Here is an 18796-nt window from a genome sequence, read left to right on the forward strand (position 1 = left end):
ATGATGATGATGGCATGCAGCAAACTACTGAACAATCCAGTGATTGACATCATATATCTACTCCACTGAGATATGATGGCATATCGTAGTCTGGACTACTCCACTGAGACATCATGGTATATCTACTCCACTGGGAGATATGATGGCGTACAGTGATTGACATCATGAGCCGATATCTACTCCACTGAGATATGTGGCATTGACTAGACAATCCAGTGATTGACATCATGAGCGACATCAAGTGAGAAGTCTGGACTCGATATCTACTCCACTGAGATATGATGGCATCCAAGTCTACTCAGACGATCCACTGAGATCATGAGCGTGATATCTACTCCACTGGATATGATGGCATGCATCAACCAAATCGGCCAGCCTGATCACACAATCATTTTAGTCGCCTCTGATGTCAAGCATGGGTTGCTGAACAACAATTCACCCGAAACTTTATGGATAGAAGGATAATGTTTTAAAGGATTAAAAAATTACGACAAGTTGTCATGACCGTTGGCCTTAGAATTGTTTGTGATGACTGATTTTTGTGACGACTGATTTTTATGGCTTCCTAGAGGTTTCGTTCATAGAAGATGTTTGGTACAATGGTTTGGACTGTGTCAGACTGAAGGTAATGGCTGGGGAAGTTAGGCTGTCAGTCTGAGAAGGCTGACTGGCCGAGTTATTCTTAACTCAAAACCTGGCTTCATCCAGTTGTCTCTGTGCTATTTGTTATCCATTGTCACTGACCGTTAATGTTGATCTGCTACTTAACACAACTTTATTTCATATATATACCTCTCATTACTTGACGACTCCAGTTTGATAATGATATAGGAATCCACATTAAAATGTAACTAAATACAAGAAGCTAGAAGCTGTTATCCATAACGTTATATATATATATATATATATATATACATGTGTTATATAAAATGCCAGTAAAACAGCTGAAACATAGTTGATAAATACTGGAATCAATCCTTGTTCATGGCAAGATGGTTCTACTAGGGGTAGAAGGAATGCACCCATTAAGTGTTGATGAAATGTACAGATCCACTGTTCAATACAAGATCTGGGATTGAACAGATCAAGTATTCCGGACTGACCAAGAATCATAGATAATGCCCCTGTTCAATACATGATCAAGAGTTGTGGTAATTGTTACTTAACAGTGTTAGAAATGACAGCTAAACCAAGGGTTTTGTTGGATTTTTTGCCATAATTATTTTAATCAAGAGACTCTTCCCATTTTAAAAAACATATAACTTTAGCATTAGGGTGATGACTGGCAAACATTTACATCTTGAACACTAGACCTGTTTAGTCAGAATCTGAGGTTTCATGTCCCTGCCTAATGTTCAGTCAGTGTGCTGGGGTAAGTAGTAATTTGTCAGGTGTACAGACTGAAGCAAGGCAGGCAAGGTGAGGACAGTTTGCTGCTTATCGGCATTGGTGCAACACTGTAACTTACATAATCTCTTCACTGGGCTAAACATGTAGTCAAAGAAGACAAAATTCACCACACAAACACATCAAAATGGTTACATTACTTATGAGGTATGGCACCAAGTAAATTCAGCATATACACTGACAAAAAGGATATAAGTACACCAATATCCTAAAGGAGAAGACACTGTCATGGCCAACTGAAATATGCAAAATATGTAAAAAATGTTGAGCCCAATATTTTGTGAGCTCCTTGCTGCGCTCCCACACCCACAGCCCGGCAACAACAATGGAAACCTTTGTGCAAGCACCAGACTAAAAACTCTTGTTTTACAAACACAACAAAACAAAAACAAAAGTTAATACAAGAGCTATTACACATTATCGTTTTACTTCCTCATCAGTCTGTAATAGCAGCATCAGGTCAATGGTCTATTTGAGTGAGTTCACAATACAGACTTGAAGCAGTTTCAAGATTAGCTGAGTTTCCACTAACGCCAGTTTCACAAGATACACAGGATCATTCTTTCTTATGTATATCAACTGAAGCGTCAATTCATTTACTGATAATTGCAATGGGTCTAATCAAGAGAATGAATCAGTCATGACCGTTGATCAAGATTACAATAGACCAATATCATATACAACAAACCTTGTCTCATAAATGAAGAGGACATGAACAGTATGTAAACTGTCCAAAAGTATTGCAAACTAACAAAAGTATTACTATAGCTAAATATGTCAAGGTATTGCAAATTAACAAAAGTAATATGAAAGAATTAGGTTGTCCCGATAGCATGACAAATTAACCATATCAGCATGATGGAAATGGGTGGTCCTTATAACTTTGTTTGAGTACTTATTCACAAACATGTACTGGAACAAGATTCACTTCTTATAGAGTATAGGGTTATATAAATGATAGCTACACTTAACAAATTCCCCCAAATATTCACCCGTGATCTTTTGTGTAAATATTTCTGACAAGGACTGGTATGTTTTAGAAACTACCTGCTCATGTAAGTGTTGCAATGCAAGCCTCATCTGACACACACCTCATGCCTGCTAGGTTAAGGTGACATTAGAGTTAGTGACAGGTCTCCAGGAACTAGTCCACTAACTGATACTACTGGCAACAGCTAACTAACTTAATTAACTAGTATACACAGCCATCCCTAGCAGCTGGAAGTAATGAGAATGGGTCATTAGCTAAATCACACTGCCACACACTGGGAAGGATGCACATATATCAATTTATGTATCAGCAGATGTCTTCATGAATGAAACAGTTCCCTGGTAACAGTGCTCATAATACCAGTATTGTTTTGTCAATGCTTAGCAGCTGACGCCCATCACGCCTGTATCGTTGTCTTGTAATCTCATCAGAACATGTATCTCTGTAATCAATATATGACATGTCCTACAAATACTGTTCCACTTTATCCACCGGTTCAGTTCCTGACTGTCCATTTTACTGATACTTCACTGGTGACGTCAATACAGCATGAGATCAAGTGTGTACCCTGATCGACTACAGTTCTCCACAAAACAACTTGAGACATCATCCTAATCTGTGTGCATTATAGTAAGTATCTGCCTTTGTTCAACATGGCTGCTGCTCCGTGTGGAGAGTCGTCTCTTCTACAAGTGTGCTGGGTGACTCCTGAGGCAAGATATGAAGAGCTTCGGGTCCATCTCTCGCTGACAAATCTTGTGTACTGCTACAAACATTGGAAACCTGAAGAAAGAAGTGAGTGAGGGAGTAACTTGGGTTTATTGCTGCTTCAATAGGACCTGTACATCATGGCTACTGAGTGTGGGAGACAGAATGCTGGCCTTTCAAATCTGGGTGAAAACACTGAGTTATAGTACTAATAGTAAAGAAAACTCTCTCTATCTGTTACTACAAGGAATCCCAGGAACAGACCCTTCACTATCACACATACTCTCTCTATCCCTAGCTACAATAGAGGTGAGGTGAGGTGAAATTGAGATACCATGCCACAGTGAAGCATGAATACCCCACTCAGGCACATTATACACTCCGTCCTTGTTGTAAGCATGAGGGACCAACAAGTACCCCATGGAATTATCATGAAACGGCCCTCCCCATTATCAGGCACATTATACTCAACCTTAACGACTCTGAGTGACGCCATAGACCAGTCCTTGACATTATATTGGCCATATTAAAAGGCTGTTGAAGGACAAAACAACACTGCTTTATCAAAGGCCAAGGGCAGGCACCAACAAGTACCATATTTTGGAAGATATTGCGGCTATGGTCTTTTGGTATGGCGGCGGGTCGGGATCGAACTCCGCCACCTACCGCTCTCTGGGTGGACGCTCTTACCACTATACCACGGAGGCGGTTAGCTACAATAGACCACATGTTGCCCTGTATAACAGAATGCACTGCTGCCAATTCTGAACCACTCCAGTAATGAGGGGACCACTTACTTGTCACACAGTCCCTTTTCTTCCAGCATAGCATATACCTCCCTGGCAACAAGAGGTCCCTGGAAACTCTGACCCTTCAGTATCTCCTTCTCCAGAACTTTAATTGACTGAAAGTATGGAACACTGTTGGTGTCATCATACATAAAGTAAAAGTCACATTCTAAAAAAAAAAGACACAAAAGGTTTATAGTCTATAAATCTAAGGTTAGAATTGGTCTTCAGAAACCCATGCTTGTCGTAAGAGGCGACTAACGGGATCGGGTAGTCAGGCTTGCTGACTTGGTTGACACTTTGTATCCAAATTGTGTAGATCGATGCTCATGCTGTTGATCACTGGATTGTCTAGTCCAGACTCGATTATTTACAGACTGCTGCCTTATTGCTGGAATACTGCTGAGTGCGGCGTTAAACAACAACCAGCCAACCAAACCCTCACCTTGTCTAACCGAACCACGTGCGATTGCGGCACACAGCTACCAAGTCAATGATACCCCTCACCTTGTCAGACTCCACAACTGCTGCCCCCAACATGCGATTGCGTCCACCATGGCAGGTAGCTACCAAGTCAGCGATGCCACAACTCTCAAAGAAGGTATTTCTCTTTGACCCTGAAAGCATTCAAGATATCTCTGAAAAAGCAGAAAAATTAAAGGGACACATCATATCCTTTCTATTCATCAATTGTTTTTTTCCCCAGACTTGATGGATCACATTATTTGAGGAAAACACTTCTTTTTCTACTTTCAAGGCCAGGTGTAGTTTCAAGGAGACACTCAAGAAGTAGAAGTTTTCACTTAACACCAGTCTGCAGCATCGGTCTGTGGCCTTGTGTCAAGGTTAACTCTTGCTAACAAACAAAATCACACTAAAATCTACTTCAAAAGATTCAGATTCTGATTCAATAGGTTTGAACAAAGACTTCATGTCAGTTAACCACCATTTCTCAGGATTTTACTCCAATCCTGCACAAATAAGTTGAATACACTACCTGGAAAAAACTCTTCACCAAACTTGATCATTTCCATTAGCCCAAGCCGAATGACAGCCGCCTTAGTGTTGTCTCCTTGTTTGATGCCATCCACAATGCCAGCGCCGATGGCAACCACGTTCTGGAGACAACATGGACACATTTCATACATATATTAATTTACTGTATAACTACAGAAAGTTGGGATGATAATTTTAATTGATGACAATTTCAACAGGTTTGACAAGATACAATCTGATCACATACCATGATACTGTTTTTAAAAATCAGCATAATTAACTGTCAAAGAAAATGTCATTACAGTGGCCAATTATTGAGAATAAGCAAATCTGCATATAGTTTCCAAATACTTCCAAAATATTGCTACAGACAGCATAAAACAATACTCTCTCACTCAAACCTACATAGAAATAATTCAGTTTTACCACAGTTGTTATCAGTACAATGATTTGTATACCTTGAGAGCTCCACACATCTCCACTGTGTCTGCATCCTTCACCACTGCCACTCTGAAATATGGAGCTTCCACTAGGTCCTTGAACAGCTGGCCAGTTGAGTCTGTCTTAGATCCTGGCAATACAAACATATCTCAACAACCCATGTCTGGGACACAAGAACTCCAATAAACAATAGCACCACCTTGCTGAAGATGCTGGTCCTATATTACTTGAACTGTTCGTGTATCTGGATATCAGTATGTGACAGTGTGAAGCACTTAATGGCCATGGGTCAACAAGACCTTCATGTACAGTATCAAATAAATGAACACCATGAGGATTGAGATGATTTATAAGGCGTCAACATTGATTGTAAACCAAAAGTCACTGTGTTCTTTAATCTGATTGGTTGAAAAACATGATCAAATGGTATTCGATTCCCGGAAATTCGCTGCGTATTAATACATTCAAACATCGCTCACATCATTGTATTGTTACGTCGTCAGCTGTGATGACGTCATTAAAATCATATTGTGACGTAAAGTCCGAATGACGTCACAAATGAACAGTTCCAGATGGTACCATGGGAGACAGCCAAAACGGCCGGCTGGTTACATTTCACTGCTGTACCCGTACTCAATGTCAATGAGTGCAGACACAAAAACGTGTGTGGACCTTTTGGTTTACTTTTGTGTTTACAATGTCGATAAACATCATGTGTTGGGCAATTTCCGGGTGTAATTGAGCATTTGAAGCTGACGCCGTCGGTTCCAAATGAATCCTGTGCTTCAAATACTCAATAACACCCGGAAATTGCCCAACACATGATGTTTATCTCCTAAATGGCCAATACCAGTAACTGATCCAACAGAGTTATGTCCCCTTTGTAGATGATGCCCAAGCTCCACTGAAGTTCATGGTCCCTCAGTTCATGGCATGCGTTGCTATACACCCAGAAGTGAGTGAGTGAGTGAATTTAGTTTTACGCCACACTCAGCAATATTCCGCTATATGGCAGCGGTCTGTAAATAATCGAGTCTGGAACAGACAATCCAGGGATCAACATCATGAACATCGATCTATGCATTTGGGATACGATGACATGTGTCAACCCAGTCAGTGAGCCTGACCACCCGATCCCGTTAGTCGCCTCTTACGACAAGCATGGGTTGCTGAAGATCAATTCTAACCCAGACCTTCACGGGTATATACTCCCAGTAAAGAGAGGCAGGTCATGGATGTGACACTGAAGTGTCTGTAGCAGGCCTGTCTTCAATTACTGCTTGTTATCAGTTTTGGACAAGATGAAACCAGTTTTCTATAAACCTACCTATCGTTGTCTCACAGAATTCCTCCTCTGCAACTTCTTTAGCAAGATTAGCACCCATGAGAACAGCACACTCAGTACCTAGTTCCTTGGCTATGATGTTAGATATCAGCTGAATACCTCCTCCTGATATGTCAAATCCCTGAAACATTCAATGGAAGTATAACAATTCACTATTGTCAAGTTTTGCAAAAGGCCCCCCTCCAAAATACATGTATGTCTGTTTACGGTTACCTGAAAGACCCTATCCTAACCCCCCGACCCTAAATCTATTTTTAACCAAATCCAAATCATGACTGGAGTGCAGGGCTCCAGATAACTTTTGGGGGTGTGAGTGTACTTACACATCATATTGCAAGTGGAGGTGTACTGAGAATTTTGAAGGAGTACTGACATGTGTTTGTGTGAGCGAGTAGATGTGGTTTGTCTGGACGATTCATCGATTACTATTTCCAACCATGTATTTGTATTTGAAGACGCCAGTGAAATTACTGGCGACTGTGTGTGTGATCTTCGACTGTGGAAATGTCAGGTCCGACTGGATATACATAGGAACAGTGTAGTTTTTAGCCAATCGAAAAATAGTGGCGCTTATATCGTTGCATGGCACGCAGTAAGGGATTCCTACTGTCGGGGTCTGTTTCCTTATGTGTCAAATCGTGTTTATGAAAAGAAACTCTTGACAACAAGTATTTATCGAAATAGATTTCCATTTGCACTCCATGCTTTGCACGGAAATTAAATGTTAGACGATGCGAAGGTATTTATGTCATGCACTGCGATACGCTTGAAATCTTATATTGTGTCATACTCTAATTGATTTTGAGGCGTACATTACGCGTATGTACATGCTTATCTGTAGCCCTGGAGTGCATTTCAACTCATCATTTTCATCCAAATCGAGTATGATATTTTCATGCTTTTCAGTGTACATGAGGGCTAAAATGGATTACATTGATTTGGCTTAATGGGCTCTCACAGACAAAACCTGCATATAAATAACTTGAATAATGATTTGATATAGAAATCTTTCAATATTTCATCACAAGGCCTTGTAACAACATCATGTGGTATCCTTGAAGACATTCTCAGGTGCCCACCTGGTGTTACTTTGAATTTTTTAAAAAGTTAAAAAAGAAGAAGATAAAATCGACCCACCTACCCTATTTTTAAAAAGCATGTAATACTAGGAAACAGACATATATTGTTTTTGGCCTAATACATGAGATTCATGTCACCAGACATATCGCATAAGAATTAGTACACCTATGGACAATGGAAACACTTCAAAATGAAACAGAATGGAAACTTCCAGCCTCATGTACCACGAAGGTTACAGAATTTCCAGATGTCTTCCCTTTCTTAATACGATCAGTATATTAAAAAACAAATGTGTTGAAAATCTAGAACTATTTTTTTCTCCCCAAATCTAGTGACATAAAGCACTGTATTGAAAGAAGATGCTGAATAATAACATTTCTAGGACAATGACTAGCTTGAATTCAAAGTGTTCTCAATCAATTCTAACCCAGACCTTCACGGGTATATACTCCCAGTAAAGACAGGCAGGTCATGGATGTGACACTGAAGTGTCTGTAGCAGGCCTGTCTTCAATTACTGCTTGTTATCAGTTTTGGACAAGATGAAACCAGTTTTCTATAAACCTACCTATCGTTGTCTCACAGAATTCCTCCTCTGCAACTTCTTTAGCAAGATTAGCACCCATGAGAACAGCACACTCAGTACCTAGTTCCTTGGCTATGATGTTAGATATCAGCTGAATACCTCCTCCTGATATGTCAAATCCCTGAAACATTCAATGGAAGTATAACAATTCACTATTGTCAAGTTTTGCAAAAGGCCCCCCTCCAAAATACATGTATGTCTGTTTACGGTTACCCGAAAAACCCTATCCTAACCCCCCGACCCTAAATCTATTTTTAACCAAATCCAAATCATGACTGGAGTGCAGGGCTCCAGATAACTTTTGGGGGTGTGAGTGTACTTACACATCATATTGCAAGTGGAGGTGTACTGAGAATTTTGAAGGAGTACTGACATGTGTTTGTGTCAGCGAGTAGATGTGGTTTGTCTGGACGATTCATCGATTACTATTTCCAACCATGTATTTGTATTTGAAGACGCGTGAGAAATTACTGAGCGACTGTGTGATGCTCGAAATGTCAGGTCCGACTGGATATACATAGGAACAGTGTAGTTTTTAGCCAATCGAAAAATAGTGACGCATATCGTTGCATGGCAACGCAAGGGATTCCTACTGTCGGGGTTTCCTTATGTGTCAAATCGTGTTTCGCAAAGAAACTCTTGACAACAAGTATTTATCCGAAATAGATTTCCATTTGCACGATACGCACGGAAATTAAATGTTAGACGTACGAAGGTATTTATGTGCGTACACGATACGCTTGAAATCTTATATTGTGTCATACTTAATTGATTTTGAGGCGTACATTACGCATGTACACCCCTTATCTGTAGCCCTGGAGTGCATTTCAACTCATCATTTTCATCCAAATCGAGTATGATATTTTCATGCTTTTCAGTGTACATAGGGCTAAAATGGATTACATTGATTTGGCTTAATGGGCTCTCACAGACAAAACCTGCATATAAATAACTTGAATAATGATTTGATATAGAAATCTTTCAATATTTCATCACAAGGCCTTGTAACAACATCATGTGGTATCCTTGAAGACATTCTCAGGTGCCCACCTGGTGCTACTTGAATTTTTTTTTTAAAAGTTAAAAAAAAGAAGAAGATAAAATCGACCCACCTACCCTATTTTTAAAAAGCATGTAATACTACGAAACAGACATATATTGTTTTTGGCCTTATACATGAGATTCATGTCACCAGACATATTGCATAAGAATTAGTACACCTATGGACACTGGAAACACTTCAAAATGAAACAGAATGGAAACTTACAGCCTCATGTTCAACGAAGGTCACAGAATTTCCAGATGTCTTCCCTTTCTTAATACCATCAGTATATTAACAAACAAATGCGGTGAAAATCTAGAACTATTTTTTTTCTCCCCAAATCTAGTGACATAAGCACTGTATTGAAAGAAGATGCTGAATAATAACATTTCTAGGACAATGACTAGCTTGAATTCAAAGTGTTCTCAAGATTTTAATCAGATTTGACAATGGTGAGTCAAAAGGCGATAAAATCATAACAAATGTTCAAAAAACAAACAAATGACATGTTCACCAAAATCAGTGATTACCCAATGTATGGTAAAATTCCTGGTTTCTGCCCCTGAACAGAGAGTGTAAATCAGCATGTTTGGGTTGAGATTGGTTGTGGAACCTATGACTAACCTTGATCATGGAAATGGCGACAGCCCCTGGTTTGATGTTCCCCTTCATCTGCTCACACACCTTCTTGACAAACTGATGGGGGAGGACAAAAACCAACATGTCCGCCCCTGTACATGCCTCTTTCACATCTGGGATAGCCACCTGGATACATACATACACTGTGAGAGTGGAATAAGTAATATTTTTGTGCCATATTCAATAAAGGTAAGAGACAGCCTTCTTTTACCAATAATCTCAATGATGACCTTGACCTTTGACATAAATGTAGTTGGGTCACATAAGATTTTCAAACTGAACACAAGCAGTAACAGAAAAATAAACTGGGCCCATTGATGTTATTTTTTATGCCACAGTGATCAACATTTTAAGCATATCAAGGCATCCTACAAATACTCAATTATGAACCTACCACATTTTCAGGAAGCTTTATTCCTGGGAGATATTTGACATTCTCATGGTCAGTGTTGACGATCTCTGTCAGTTTCCGTCCATCCACCATCTCCTCATACATGTACATCTTCACCGTTCTCGCAAACACATCTGGCTGTTTCTGGACATTATTTCCAATAATCTTAGCTATTGCTGACCCCCTGAAATAAACAAACCTGCTGTGTCAGAGCATATCATATCAATACAATATAACATGCACAGCGGCAACTTAAAGCCCAGAAGGTGTCTTAAGGAGTCCTTCCTGGACATGTACAGTGTACGTCTAACTCACAGCAGACAGGATGACCGTGTTTCTGTCTGAGGGAGCCCTTGTTAGAAATGTACAGTGTACGTCTGACTCACAACAGACAAGATGACAGTGTCCCTGTCTGAGGGAGCCCTTGTTGGAAATGTACAGTGTACGTCTGACTCACAACAGACAAGATGACAGTGTCCCTGTCTGAAGAAGTCCTTCCTGGACATGCACAGCGTACGGCTGACTCACCACAGACAAGATGACAGTGTCCCTGTCTGAAGAAGTCCTTCCTGGACATGTACAGTGTACGGCTGACTCACAATTAAGTAACCAGGAGTCCATACAGGACACAGGTCATAAAAATGAAAGAGTGAGTGGTGAAATGATACTTTATGCAAAAGTCGGCAATATTCAAGTTATGTGATGGAGGTGTTTTAAATTAGTTCATTTTCTTTAATTATCCTGAAGAAAATTTGTTTTCAATCAGTAAATTATTTGACAGTGTCATGTTGCTGTGGGATCATTGAAAGTTTATTTGCAGTGACTGTCAGCACATGACTGAAGTACTCATAAATCTTTGTCTGCTGTTTGTGCAGTAGATTTTACCTCCTCTGGGCCAATTCTTTCCGAAGCTCTCTTAGAGCTAAGATAGTCATAAGTTAATGTTAATGTATGGCACTTACGACCATCTTAACACTAGGAGAGCTTCGAAAATCTAGTTCCTGATTACTGACAAACATTTCAGATTGATGGATCAGAAATTTCGGGAAGGGACAGAATTTATTATGTCAGCTGTATATATATGAGCAACAACAGGATTATTATCATGATTATAGGCTACCAAATATGGGAGTCATCTTTACTCACTCTGTGTCTTCAATGGAGTCATATGCATATATTAAAGGGTCATGTTTAAAAATACAATTTATGTCAGAAAAGTTATTCACTGATTCAAAAGCAATTAAAAGTCTATCATACTCAAGTATCAGTACATTTCTGTTTCTGTTACTTACGAGACAAGCAGACAGTGCACGACGTTTTGATACAGATTCTTGTACCGTTGTCACATTGATTCTAGGGCATGTTACTGCTACTGTTACACATTTCACCTATTGTATTGTCATACAGTGACCCTAAAACTGAGTTTCACTGTAACGTGATGCTTACACATTAACGTAATCAATTACTGATGACACAATTTTGTTCTGTACCTACTGATTTCAGGGTTAGTTTTTATATTTCAGCTCGGAAATCACCTTGTTAACAACAAGCAGCAAACTATGACCAATAACAAGCATGCAGATTACAGACATTTACAATATCACAGCTGATTGCTGATCCTGTAATAGTTTTTCACATGAAATACTTGTTGATAATAGATTGATACCATAAGGCAGAAACATCTAGCTGAACTTGTTACTTAATCTCAGTTTGTACTGCCTGCATCTTGCAGACAAATATTAATACATTCAGGCTTAGACAGACATTTCTGTTTTCCTATTTTTTTATTAGTCTTTTTGTTCACTTTATGACTTTTTCAAAACACTTGAACTGCCAATGCTGTTAGTCCAGCTTTTCAGACTTCTGCTCGGTACATAAATAATATTACTGCCATTGTCCTCTTGACCTGTGTACTTTCATTTTGTAGCCTGTATCTGCTTCAATATATCTACATGTACCCTGATTATAAATTTTGGCCAACAAGAGCAGACAATAAAACTCCCCTGGCACCTCCACAGCAGCCAGTCACAAGCTCGTGTTCAAAAGGAAAGTCATGGTACATTCAGTGATCGAAATAACGGCCTGCCCGACTGCCCGTGGCCGGTAAACGTTGAGTCGGGCTGCCTGGAAATTCTCTCCACCAGCCCGATGGTCTGGCTGGAATTTTTTATGGTTGACATTTTTCAGTTCGCACTCAGGACGATCATTCCATTTTAACTGTCATGTCATATTTAGATTTAAGAAAGATGAATGGAAGCCACGAGTATACATGGACAACTCTTCTGCCAGTGAAGATAGTAATAGGACACTAAAACTGGCTGGTTTAGTAAAAAGCTACGCTATGATTGGATATCAGTAGGCACATGGTTAAAAGAACCAATCAAAGGCGTTACCTCGTTTGTATTGGTTACAAAATGGCGGCGTGAGGGAGACCACGATGTCGCAGTCAAAATATTCAGTTTTTGACTAATTGTAAAGATTTTCATACCAAAACACAAGAAGAAAAGGATATTGAGAAGAAAGAAAAGAGTAAGAGTATGAAACAACCCAACGAACACGTAAATACCAGAGTAAGTGGAGCGGTGAATTTCCCTGGTTGATAACCGACCAACAATCTCTGTTTTGTAAAATATGCAGATCGTGTTACGGCCCGCTGTCGCAAACAAGGGATTCCTTCCTCTTATGATAGATATAAACGTGGACCTTTTGTGCTTGGTTGTCTCAATTTGAAACACGATGCTTTAAAACCCATCATCTGTCATTTGGTCATACTAGGGCCGTGGAATTTCACAAAGCAGAAGGAAATGAGACCCGGGAATCTCCAGCGGAGCAATCGATGGAAAAACTGAATGCAAAAGCTTTCAAAACCCTGAATACACTGTTTAGCAGCTGTCATGCCCTAGCTAAAAATTCAAGACCATTTATGGATTACGTTTGGCAACGAAAACTTGATGCCAGAAAAGGAATTGAAACTGGTAAAGCATATGCATCAGATAAATCTGCTGCTTCGTTTACACAAGCTATTGCAGAAACTGAGAATTTGAAAATTGAACAACAGATTAAAGATGCCAATTTCTTTTCAATATTGGTGACGGCTCCACAGATGTTAGCACACAAGAAAATGAAATTGTCTACCTCAGATGTGCTATCAGAGGAAAAATCTTTGTATTTTTAGTCAAGTTAATCCATGTCAAAGAGCAGATTCTCTTGGCATTTTATCAAGCATTGCTCAAAGCAATGAACACTTTCACAGATATTCCAGTCAGAATAGGCTGATTGCCTTTGGTTGTGATGGTGCATCTGTTAACACTGGGAAAAAGAATGGTGTCATCGTCCATCTTCAGAAAAAACATTTCTTCTGCCATTGTCATGATTCACTGCATGGCCCACAGATTGGAATTGTTAGCTGAAGGCGGCTTTCAAAACATCAAAACAGTATGCAGACGTTATGAAAATGCTTCATCTTCTCTACTCTTTCTACAAGGGTTATCTCAAAGGTAAGTTAACTTTTTAATGTCAATCCTTTCTTTTTTTGTTATTAAGATAAGATGCAGCTTAAGTAATTCAAATTTGTGAAAATGATTATTATAATTAAATGTTCTCAATTGCTCTTGTAAATAACTAAAAACACATGGTGTTTAATTTTACCCCAACAAACTGAAAGGTATTAAAATCTGAAGGACTTGGCAGTTAGCATACATTTTTAAAACTGTAATGACGGTTAAGAATTAAGGCTTCAGTTCTTCACATTCATTGTTGGTTTAATTTACCCTTATTTATTCATAAATTTTTAATTTGACTATGTAATTTTTTAGTTTTGTAAACTTCTGTTTCATGAAGTACATAATTTTATTGTCTTTGCTTTTTATAATTGTTTTTGTAATTTATAATTTGTACACCAATTTTATTTTGTTTAATTTCAGTAAATTGTACAGCCATGAAACTTCATAATTTCATTAAGCTACTTGCAAGTTCAAGGTTGAAGGTTTGTTTATTTTTAGTTTTGCTTCAGTATTGAGTTCAATCAATTTAGTACTGTTTAAAATATCATACAATCAGATTATAATGGCTTCTTTGAGGCATAAGTTTGGCAAATGTTCTTTTTCTAAATTTTCTGCTTGTCAGTGACAGTCAGTGTTTGACAGTTATAAAAATTAGATGTTGAGCTTACTGTTGTTTGAATTTGTCAAACTTATTATGTGTTTTATTAATGATAAAAATTTTGATTCAGATCAATGCTAAAGGGATCTTTTGAATCACTTGGTGTTGCACCAGTGATGCCCTCTCGAGGATTGGGGGCACCAGATGGGTTGGGCATACTGTCACAGCTCTGCAGCAGTTGTGGGAAAGGCTATAAAGCTTTTGTTCACCATACTGGCCAGGTAATATTTCTGTAACATAAGTAATGATATTTGTGAAACATCAAACTTCTCTGGCATCTTTTAAAGATATTAATAAAATATCAAACTTTTCTTTGCGGTTCGGCACTGACTAAACGAAAAACTAAAATTCAAAACTAAACAAGCAGCTCACCTGTTTAAAACCATCTTGCACAATATTGAGTTACTGCTATAAATTATCAAGTTCCAATGTTACTAATTTCAGTGTTCATGTTAATCTTGTTACAGACAGCAGGGCCTGGCAGTGGTGCAGACAGTTCTGCTCAGATCAAAGCAAAGTCCCTCTTCAAGCTCCTAACACAGAGATCACTTATAGTGTATGCTCATTTCCTTCATGACGCCCTGAACACATTGAGCAAACTATCAGCAGAACTACACTTGAAAGGATGTGACCATCCATGAGTGCCAATTTAACAGTTAAAGGCTACTATTGCTACTCTGGAACAGATGAAAGAAAAGTAAGTCATTTTGTTGAGAAAGTTTTTTGTTTTATTTTTTTTTTTAATATTGCAAATTCATCTATGTTTTGATTTTGCATATTACATTATTAACAGTTTGCACTGTGTTTAATTTTAGACCTGGATTTCATCTACGCAGTAGAGAATAAGAACACTTTCCATGGCCAGTCACTGTCTGGAGGGCTGTTTCATCGTCCACTCTGAAAAAGGTGCTCAATGAAGTCATCATATCCATGTCAAGTCGTTTCTCCGACATAACTGATTCTCTACTTTCTGCATCCTCCCTTGCAGATTTGAAGTCATGGCCAGATACATTTGATTCAGGTGTGTTGTATATTATGCAAAACTCCTAATTTATTGAGTATTTATGTCATGGATGAACTTTTGAGAGGCATTCTAGTATGTGAGGCATTTTTTACGTCATTAATATGTTAACAGATGATGATTTCATAATACAATTCATGAAACATGTCAGTTGCAATCATGAAACAACAAATGCTCCATATGGCATTTATTTTTGCAAATGTGATCTTTTTCAAAGAGTTTGGAGCAGACAAACTTACAGCCATCACAGACCACTACAGAGAGTTCCTCACCGAATCGTATTGACATTGAGCTTGATCTGATTGACCAGGAGTGGATGAGTCTAAAAACTAAGATCTACAATAGGTAAAGAAAAACAATTGCAGGCCATGATTTATCTTCTTCTTATTGTATAGACATCAGCAATTACAGTGCACTTGTGTTTTATAGTCTCTATAGACAAATACAAGATGCATGCTGTGGAAAGTATCATTCAGGGTTATCACTCACTCTATGAATGCAAAGGCTTATATACACTTGGTGATGTACATTGCATTTCATATCTACAGTTTAGGTATGTTCAAAAGGGAACTGTCAAGTATGGATGCTTGTAACTAACATGGGAAATAAACATCAGCTATGTTGAATTACTAAAGAAAGTAAAGAAGAAATGTTTATGTTAGTAAGGTTTTGAATATAGTCTGCCTAAAGTAAAATGATAACCTTCATTCAGTTATAAAATGTGATATCGTTATTTTCAGTCACAAGCCTTCAGAACTGTCCTGGAATGTTGTGTGGGAAACCTATGGAGAGACACACACAAGAATTGTCTGCACATGATTGACCTTCTGTTGACTTTACCTGGCTCCACAGCAGAATGTGAACGTGGATTTTCTCAGCTAAAAATTATCAAAGCGAGAAATCAGAAACAAACTGAGCAGCTCCACAGTGTCAAATCTCTTGACAGTCCAACTAAATTCTGAAGAGGTGGAAGATTACTGATGCAACTCAGGCCATCCATCATTGGTTCTTGCAGTAAAACCCCGCGAGAACACGACACCTAGAAAGAAAACTCACCACTCTCACAGCTAAAGATGACAATGATACTGTTTATGTTGAGAATGAAACAGAACTGCAAGATCCAGCTCTCAAGGCAACAGTAGAGGACTCTGACAGTTCTGATGATAGTTGTTATGATTCTGAAGAATCTGTTGTCTCAGTGACTACTCTGACTGTGACATTGATATCTAGCTCAAAGTTGTATAAGCACACAGTGCACAGGTTGTAAATATTTAATGGTTCATTAAGTTATTGTTCATAATAAGTTGCTTTCCAGGCTCGATTATTTACAGACCGCCTCCATATAGTTGGAATATTGCTGAGTGTGGAATAAAAATGAACTCACTCACTCATAATATGTTGCCTAATCAATACAAATTTGATTTAAGAATGATATGTGTTTGTTTTTGTCAGTTATTGCAAAAATGTAAATTAAAAAAGTGGGCAGGCAACTTTCAAGTTGGGCAGGCAACATTTATGGGCCACCAGCCCGGCTGTGAGGTTGAGTTGAAAAATTATTTCAATCACTGGGTACATTGCATACATACAATTAGGTAGCATAGCTGGAGACATATTTACATTTGTCAAAAATTGTCTATTGAGCCTACCAGCCCAAACTTGTCTCTTAAGTTCTGTATATTTTAGCTGAGACATATATACGTCTTTGCTTTTAGTAACAGCAAATAGATTTATTCACCATACAGCAGTATGTAGCCTACATAAGCAATGTATGAAATAAGGCCCAATAGGTAGATCTACATTTCAATCTATTAAGACACACTCCTAGCATCATGAAAACAGGATAAAGCACTGGAACTAAGAGAATTTCATCATGGTAAAAAGTTATTATGTAAACCACATTTCTAATTCTAATTATGCCTATATATCATGTTGATAAAGTTTTATTTGAGACGAGATTCAAATAAAAAACTCAGAATTTACTTGATCATTAACACCATACTTGGCAACTAACTTGGATAGTATTTGTATAACTGACACGATCGACCTGTAGAACAATATGTCATTATGATAAATATCATCCTGCATGTGCCAAATAACCATAAATCAACCACAAACCAAAACAAAACTCAAATATCTTAAAACGTAAAGCTCAGCATCGAATAGATAGTTGCATTTCGATTGCATCACTTGACTAACACGAATTTAGGATACACTGAGTGTGTCCATGACCGCAATGACATAGGTGACCTTGAGCTAACAGCAAAGGCACGGGATACAACATGAGAGGCGTAAACAAGTACATACAGGTCTATACAGAGACATAGACACATTTCTTACCAGTTCCCGGATCCGACAATGCAAACTGATTTTGGTGCCATCTTGAAACTACTGGCGCAAAAATATTTCTTTTCCTGCCGGGAAATCCACAGCAGACACCTTCCAGGGGACACAACTCGGTATAAAGCGACACTGGTTGACCACCAGATCATTTCAGTTCTCGATCAGATGCATGGTAACTGGTAAAGACAGATATATCATCGTCGATTCAACTTAAAACGACTCCAAATGCAGATGGAAATACGCGCGCGTGCTCAAATAGCGCGGACCTGTTCTCAGTAACGGAACTATAGAGACGTTATGCGTGAGTGAACTTTGCTCTTTGAAGATGTTGAACCACACACAAGTTGGGTTGCGTTCCGTTGGATGCGCGTCCAGCTGAACAGAACGCGGATCTAGAATAATGCATCCGTCATATACCAGCCCTCTCTAGGCAAGGCAGGGAAAAGGCCAAAATATACAGTGATACGACTGAAACATCGGACCAATAACTCAAAACTTAGGTTTTAGTGTTGGCCCCCGGGGTGCCAGTCTAATCGCCCCAGCTACAAAACGCCTCAGCAAATTTGGTAAAAATGCCCCAGATTTGGTCAAATTGCCCCAAGGGGGTAGTCAAAATGCCTCAGTTTATTTACAATGGTTACATATATGCCATAAATGCATAGTTTTTGTCAACTTTCATATTATTTACTTCATATAATATTATTTAAGAAATACAGTTCGCTCTACCATGTATAGTGTAATAAAGCACTTTCGCCCTGAACTATTATAGTTAAAGCACGAGGACGCTTGCGCTGACAAAAACTATGCATTTATGGGATATATTTAACCATTTTAAATAAATTGGGGCATTTTGACCTACCC

The 18796-nt window shown here is 38.6% G+C and overlaps 1 protein-coding gene across 2 annotated transcripts; it reads right to left on the bottom strand.

Moving 5' to 3' along the window:
• Nucleotides 1–1523: 1523 nt before the first annotated feature.
• LOC124278606 (glycerol-3-phosphate dehydrogenase [NAD(+)], cytoplasmic-like) lies at nt 1524–18263 on the bottom strand. Of its 2 annotated transcripts, none has more exons than XM_046714352.1 (9): nt 17933–18263; nt 10417–10597; nt 10008–10148; nt 8324–8462; nt 5349–5461; nt 4892–5012; nt 4402–4511; nt 3904–4010; nt 1524–3181 (listed from the first exon to the last, which is right to left on the bottom strand). In XM_046714352.1, exons 1-9 carry the CDS (start codon nt 18082–18084, stop codon nt 3085–3087), a joined length of 1161 nt encoding a protein of 386 aa, XP_046570308.1. In that variant the 5' UTR covers nt 18085–18263; the 3' UTR covers nt 1524–3084. The 2 variants fall into 2 exon arrangements, with proteins under 2 accessions (XP_046570308.1, XP_046570309.1); XM_046714353.1 differs by lacking the exon at nt 17933–18263 and adding an exon at nt 17792–17854.
• Between the last annotated feature and the right edge of the window lie 533 nt (nt 18264–18796).

Source organism: Haliotis rubra, unplaced genomic scaffold, assembly GCF_003918875.1.
Source record: "Haliotis rubra isolate DU_JTF1 unplaced genomic scaffold, ASM391887v1 Scf24, whole genome shotgun sequence".
NCBI lineage: Eukaryota > Metazoa > Mollusca > Gastropoda > Lepetellida > Haliotidae > Haliotis > Haliotis rubra.